The sequence below is a fragment of the Triticum urartu genome, unplaced genomic scaffold (genome assembly GCF_003073215.2).
Source record: "Triticum urartu cultivar G1812 unplaced genomic scaffold, Tu2.1 TuUngrouped_contig_5903, whole genome shotgun sequence".
Classification (NCBI taxonomy): Eukaryota; Viridiplantae; Streptophyta; class Magnoliopsida; order Poales; family Poaceae; genus Triticum; species Triticum urartu.
The window spans coordinates 155-7,295 of record NW_024116616.1 but is presented as its reverse complement, the minus strand read 5'-3'; the positions used below and the strand labels follow the sequence as shown (position 1 = coordinate 7,295).

General features: G+C 40.2%; 1 protein-coding gene across 1 annotated transcript; it reads left to right on the top strand.

The window, feature by feature from the left end:
• Positions 1–170: 170 nt before the first annotated feature.
• On the top strand, positions 171–4,410 carry LOC125529851 (protease Do-like 2, chloroplastic; the record flags this gene model as incomplete). The annotated part of the gene is given in 13 exon segments (XM_048694280.1): positions 171–237; positions 356–414; positions 1,064–1,163; positions 1,498–1,577; positions 1,987–2,043; positions 2,199–2,302; positions 2,906–2,993; positions 3,086–3,171; positions 3,260–3,284; positions 3,380–3,451; positions 3,538–3,588; positions 3,676–3,736; positions 3,818–4,410. Coding segments are annotated over 13 exon segments (1,095 nt in total), but the record flags the coding sequence as incomplete, so codon positions are not given.
• Between the last annotated feature and the right edge of the window lie 2,731 nt (positions 4,411–7,141).

Below are 7,141 nucleotides of genomic sequence, written 5' to 3'. Positions count from 1 at the left end.
AGGGGGGGGGGGGGGGGGGGGGTTGCAAATAGAGGTCATTCTGTTCCATGCCACTCACTGAAGTTACAGTAAATTCAGTATTATTTCAGAGGTGTATATTGATATTCGCATTTAATATTGCTTTACTTACGTAGTCGCACTTATACTATTTTACCTTTGGAATAGCCCAGGTCACACCATATGCGCATGGAACATCAGATCTTCTTGGGGTTCAAATTGATGCGGCAATAAACGCAGGTTTGCTTTTACCTTGAACTTGTGATTTGCTTTAGGAAGGGCTTTCCTCGCTATTTTTTTTTTGAAGAGGATATATAAAGCATCGATATTGTATTTGGTATTGTTTGCTTTCTGGCAGGAAACAGTGGTGGACCGGCTTTTAATGAGCAAGGGGAATGCATTGGAGTAGCATTTCAGGTACTTTTACTGATTACTTGCTTACGTAGCCGATGTGTGGAACTGTGGATATAAGTGATGTACTCCCTCAGTTCTAAAATACTTGTCGTGGTTTTATTAGCCATGTAATATCCCTGTTGTATAATGGTTTATCTGCATATTTACCACACCAGTATGTGTGTCAGTGTGAGTACATACGGTCTATGGCCTCATGGAAATACAAGTTTCATGTTTCCTCAGAATGGTATCAGAGGCATAAGGTCTCAACTTCAAGAGGTAGCCACTGTGCTATTAATAAAAACAGTTGCGGCCTCCATCTAGACATGAGGGGAAGTGTTTTGGTTTCGGGTTCAGAAAATTCCAGGTTATATGGCTTTGCTATATCAACTCAGATCGGATTTACTTAATCATGGATTAGAATTGCATCGTTTAACATTTTGTAAGCGATGACCACTTTGTTTTTCTACTCAAATAAAAGACTATCTTTCCCAAAGTTTTTATTAGCAAACCTGAAAGATACACTCAAAGCCCTGTTAATGCGTAATTTTGATGAACATCAAATGGTTAAGTACATTTGGTATGAATGTACTTACCCAGATACGTGTCTGCACTGTTGAATGTTTATCTTCTTGTCTTTCTATTCCCTGTCTTCATGCTGTCTTTTGTTTAGGTGTTCAGGTCAGATGAAGCTGAAAATATTGGATATGTTATTCCAACTACAGTTGTATCCCATTTCTTGAATGACTATCGGAAAAATGGAAAATACACAGGTAACGTACATATATCTTTGGAAACAAAACAAAAACTGCGCCTTAAGTACTTAATTATACATTGGCATATAACTTATTACAGTCTGTTCATTTGGTTGCAAAATTTGCTTGGTCAGGCTCCACTGTTAAACTTCAGCGTTGTATTAATTTTGGCATTTTTCTGAAGCCTTTTTAACCCCCTAAATATATTTACAAGTTTTTCGTAATGTGTACTCACCGAATATGCATTCATTAGTAAAACTGTGTGATGACTGATGAGATGCTTATTTTCGGAGGGTCTACTTGCTGTTGTATGTTCAAGTTGATGTCCTCAATGTGTTCAGACATTATGCAGGATTTCCTTGCCTGGGCGTCCTACTTCAGAAATTGGAAAACCCAGCACTGCGTGAAAGCTTGAAGGTGCCTTCAAGTGAGGTATGATATCGATATGTGTTCAGCTTCAGCTTGTGGATATGGAGATTTATTAGAGATTTTCGAACAAACTCTCATACACACAAAGGTACATGTATTTCCATATGGGTTTAGCCAGTAGTTTCTGGTGAGATCCATGTCATTGACGGCAGCACTTTGTATCGTGCCTACTGTCTAAATGCAGATGTACATCTGTATTAGCAGAGAGTAGTCAGTGAGTTGTGTAGGATTCTGTTATCTATGTCTGGTAGAGTTCCCTACATAATAAAATGCTACAGTTAAATAAAGAGATACCGATTTATATCCAACAAACGTATGTTCTGAAAACTACTCTCAGTTTTGTCCTTACCACTGAATAGTGCTCTATGTTTTTCATTATTCTCCTATAACATGCCATTTTAATTGGTTGAAGGGTGTTCTTGTCCGCCGGGTTGAGCCTACAGCTCCAGCAAGCAGTGTTCTGCGAAAGGTAAAGTGCATCTGCATCTCTTAGATGGAGTTCACAGATTTGCTACCTTTAGGTTTTCTTCCCGCAAATGAATCTTTCTGAATTAATAGTTACCAGAACGGTATTTGCTACAATTGCTTCCTTCTTAAGCTGATCAGGTGTTTGTTTTTCTCCAGGGAGATGTGATAACAAGTTTCGACGGTGTCTCGGTAGGATGTGAAGGAACAGTACCATTTCGGTCCACTGAGCGGATTGCTTTCCGCTACCTCACAAGTCAAAAGTAAGTGCTTCCTCACAAGTACCATCATTTTCTTAATCATCTTGAAGTGCTTTTCCTAACCTTTTTAATTTATTTATGTTCTGTTCTAGGGCAGAACATTTTTTGTCACCAGTTTCTAGTGGTCTGGAATTTCATAATGGCACAATACCACAAATCTATATTTTGACAGCCATAACCAGTGGGCTTTGTTTCAACATGTGTACAGATGCATATAGATGTCACATTCTCTATCATTTGTATGGATGGGTAAAATGAAAATCATGCAATCACCTATTAACATGTATCTATTTCATGTTACCTTCTGAACCTTCATTAGTGATTCAGTAGTGCAAAATCATGGAGAACTAAGCAGTCTTTAATTATATGTGCACTGCTCTCCATTTGCCTAAAACCCTTGTGTGTAATGCCTACGAAGCTCCCTCTTGATCTGGGATACCAAAGTTACAAGCCTTTTCCATCTGAGGCATTGCAATTTTGTTCCAATAATCTGTATGTGGATCATATAAATTTGACACTAGTGACATCCTTTAACATCTGAAGAAAATAAAATGTTCCAACATGATAGCATGAACTGCACTAAACAATTGTTATTTTATTAATCAGGTATGCAGGTGATGTTGCCCAACTAGGTATCATTCGGGAAGGCAAGGTCATGAAAGTGCAAACCATTTTGCATCCAAGAAAACATTTAGTAAGACACTATAACCCTTGATCATTTCATGAGCTAAAACTAGAAATGTAAAAATTTCACCGATTTCACAATTTTCTTCATCCTCAAATAAGGTGCCATTCAATGTTGATGGGGGTCAACCTTCTTATCTGATAGTTGCCGGCCTTGTCTTCACGCCTTTAACAGAACCATTTATAGAGTAAGTAAACAACTATTTCCTCTTTCAATCCATGCTTGGTGTCAGAAAGGTTGTAGTTACTAACACATAAATCTATCTACATTTGCAGGGAAGAGTGTGAAGATACTTTAGGGGTAAGATCATTCCACATGACCATCCTGCGTGCAGCTTACCTTTCCGGAAGATCTGCAATCTCTTACTGTTGTTGATATCTTATCTTTGTGTGCAGTTAAAACTGTTGGCAAAGGCACGATACTCTCTATCAACCTTCGAAGGGGAGCAAATCGTAATTGTATCTCAGGTATGTTGTATTTCGTGGTTGGATAAATTGGCTAGTCCTAGTGCTGCAAAGTGTTATCACGTTCTTAAGTTACCAATGTTTTCCAGGTACTGGCGAACGATGTCAACATCGGGTACGAGCACATGGGCAATCAACAAGTAAACCTCTTGTCTATTCCACTTCTAGCCATCTTGTTATGCATTTGCATTCAGCTAATGTGTTCCTGTAACCACTAATTTTATCAGGTCATAAAACTAAATGGAACTATGATAAAGAACATCCACCACCTTGCTCATCTAGTGGACAGTAAGTACCGGCTGCCTCCTGTTGCATGACCTTCTAAAGCCATTTATTCATGCCAATCTTACCATTAATTGAAATGTGTAGCCTGTCAAGACAAGTTCTTGACATTCGAATTCGAAGACGACTTCCTCGTTGTTTTGGATCGGGAAGAAGCAGCGGCCGCATCGTCAGATATCCAAAAGGAGCATGCCATCCCCTCTGTAAGGTCATTGGATTTGTCTGAGCCCTACGTCGACACAAACCATGAGGTCCAAAACCAAGGCGAGGATTTCGGCGACAGTCCCGTGACAAACTTTGAACTGGGTGTTGATTGTCTGCTGTGGGCGTGAGGAGCTGCTATCGCTCCGTCCTAGAAACCAAGAACGCCCCAGTGAAACCAAGCATGGGGGGTTTCAGTTGAAAACTGGTAGTAACGCCAGTGGGTTTTTCCATCTACCCGGTGGCAAAATACACTTGACAGCGGCAAAAGCCGAACCATGTTGTATTTTGTTGTATCTCAATGCTCGAAGGTTAGCTTAGGTGTAATTTAGAGCGTGTTGTATGTTAAAATCACAGAATGCTCCATTCATCAACATTTTTCGGGGGGTTGTGGCCCTTGGCCGCCCTTTGTACAACTAGGTAACAAACGATTCTTTGAATTCTCGGAAGTGCAATAAATCAGAAATTTTGTTGGATTATTTTCTTTGCTACGATCAAGGTTCAAAAATCGAATACTGTGCTCATATCGGCGTGGTCTTAAAAGAGCTATACGATCGACATTGTAGCCGATTGGCCGATGCAAACTATGCCGCAAACCAAAACGTTTGACAAAAAATACAACATTTTTTTTGTACAAGATGTACCAAAATACTTAAATCCAATGGTCTATTTGAACCACCGACATAAATTTAGGAAAATATGATTCATTTGCTCTCCTTTATGTAACATCAGTATTTTAAGCCACACCTAAACCGAAGGCAGTATTTGAACCGCTGCTGTAAATTAACGAACATGTGGTTATTTTGCTCTCATTCACTGTAAGTTTGCTTTTTAAGCCAGTTTGCTTTTTAAGCCATACTTAGGGCATCTCCAACCCGTGCTACAAAACATTCGGACCTTTTTTTTTTGCCATCCAATGTGATGTCGCATACGTTCGTGGACACATCCGCGTGTTCAAAAGCCCGCAAACCGAATGCAAAGTTGGGGAAGATTTGCGGGAGTCCGGACCTCCTCCACGTAGGACTCCAACAATCCTGGTCCACCCGAATCCCCACCTGGAGCCCACACATTGGCCACAACCGCACTGTTTCCGCACCAAGCCTGCGCATTGCCACCCTCTCCAGCCGATCGTTGTCAACCTCCACCCTTGTTCTTGCCCGTTTCGCCGTCTGCCACCGCATGGATCCGCTCGTAACGTTGCCAGAGCCGGAGGAGGAGGAGGGTCCAAAGTTGGTGGCCGCCCGAAAATAGCAACTTGGCGACCCACAATGCGCGCTGCTACATCGAAAGGATCAAGGAGAAATCGGTTTTGGCCATTTTTGCAAAAAGGGGTGATCATTAAGTTAAAAAGCTCACTGGTAAATGTGAGTATTCGTCTGCTCATGTGATCTATATGATTCAAAATTCTTTTGCGGGAATGCATGATTTAACTTTGACCATTATTTTGATGATAAATATATTTGTTATATGTCATAAAAATCATATCATTCGAAACTTTGTCCAAATACGAACACCATGATATAATTCTTATAGAAGACAAGACACATTTAGGGGCTGTTCGGGTTCTCTCCGCTCCAGAACTGCTCTCCCGGAGCGAGCGGAGCAGCCCCAAACGCTGTAACTCCGAAGAGTCAGCGGAGCGGAGCGGAGTCAGCAGTAGTTCAAAATTGTGGAGCGGCAAATGAGCTGATCTGCAGATCCTAGAAACGAGGGAGTTCGTGGAATTTACGGATGTATGCCACCGATAAGTGAAACTTACCGGTTCGATAGAGTTTGTTTCTCGCGCTCGTCACGTTTTCAGCCCCGAACGGGCCGGTAGCTTGACCAACCTCCCTTTAGCACGGGCCACAAAACAGATTATTGGGCTTTCAGCCCAACTCACGAAGCGGAGTGGAGCTAGCGAGGCGAACGGTTTTTCTGGCTCGCACGATCGATCGAAGAGCTGGAATTCACTTCGAGGAGCGGAGCGCAGGATTTTGTGGAGCCAGCGGACTGCCGAACAGGGCCTTAGTATGCTAAATTAATGGTCAAACTTAAATTTTGCAGCGCACAAATTTTAAACTTAATTTGGAATCAAGAGAGAGAATAGTAAATAGTAAAATCCTATTTTTACCCGCAAAAAAGTAAAATCCTATTTCTTTCACCATACAGAATTTTATCTTACCTACTAATAAAGCATGGACTGTTTCTGGTCGTCTGTCACGCCATTTTACAAATAAACTCCTCAGTTTTATGTAAATCAAACCGCAGTACACATTTAAGTTACAACCGAACGTTTTTTCATTTTCTCAGAAAACCCCCTGACATTTTAGACAATCAACCCGCCGTCCATATTTAAGTCAGCCGAAACGTTTTTTTAGTTTTAACAGAAAATCCTTTGACGCTTCGATTAATCAATCTACAGTTTATGTAAAATAAGATTATTCATATCTTTTAAACCGTAACTTAGATTTTAACATGTTATATATGAAACTTGATTAGAAAAATATGTAGAATCTAAATATGAAGTTATTTTTAGCTGTTAAATATTTCTAAAATATAATTTTTGGTGCAAATTTAATATATAGTGTATGGTCCGTTTTTTTGTACCGTTGGTGATTCGAATTGCAAATAAACATCTATTAAAACCAGAGTGAGAGAAAAAACATCGAGAACCATGCATACACAACTATGAAAAACCTTGTGGGAAAAAAACAACATACTTTTTATCTTATTCCAAGCGAGTGTGCGCACATGCGCGCGCGCAAAAGAGAGAGACATTAAGACTAACCACATTCAAACGTGTTTTCATTGTGTGAGCACAGAGGTCACTGTCGGCAACACAAATGTGATGCCATGTGAAACTAAAAGATGTGGGCCTATTAATGTCTTGAGTCGTGGTTATTGGGTTAAGAGTGTGTTATTTTTTTTCCCGTTGCAATGCACGAGCTTTTTTTTTTTGAGTGAGTGTGTGAGCATAGCGAAAATACAAATGTGATGCCATGTGAAACTAAAACCCGCGGGCCTATTAAGGTCTTGAGTCATGGTTATTGGGTTAAGAACGTGTGTTATTTTCTTTCTCGTTGCAACGCACGATTTTTTTTGCTAGTATCGATGAAAAATAATACTCCCTCCGTCCCACAATATAGATTGTTTTTCAAGCTAGTACCTGACCTAATTATCTTTTACAGCATCGTATGTGGTACAGTAGTAATTTCTCAAAAAACAAAA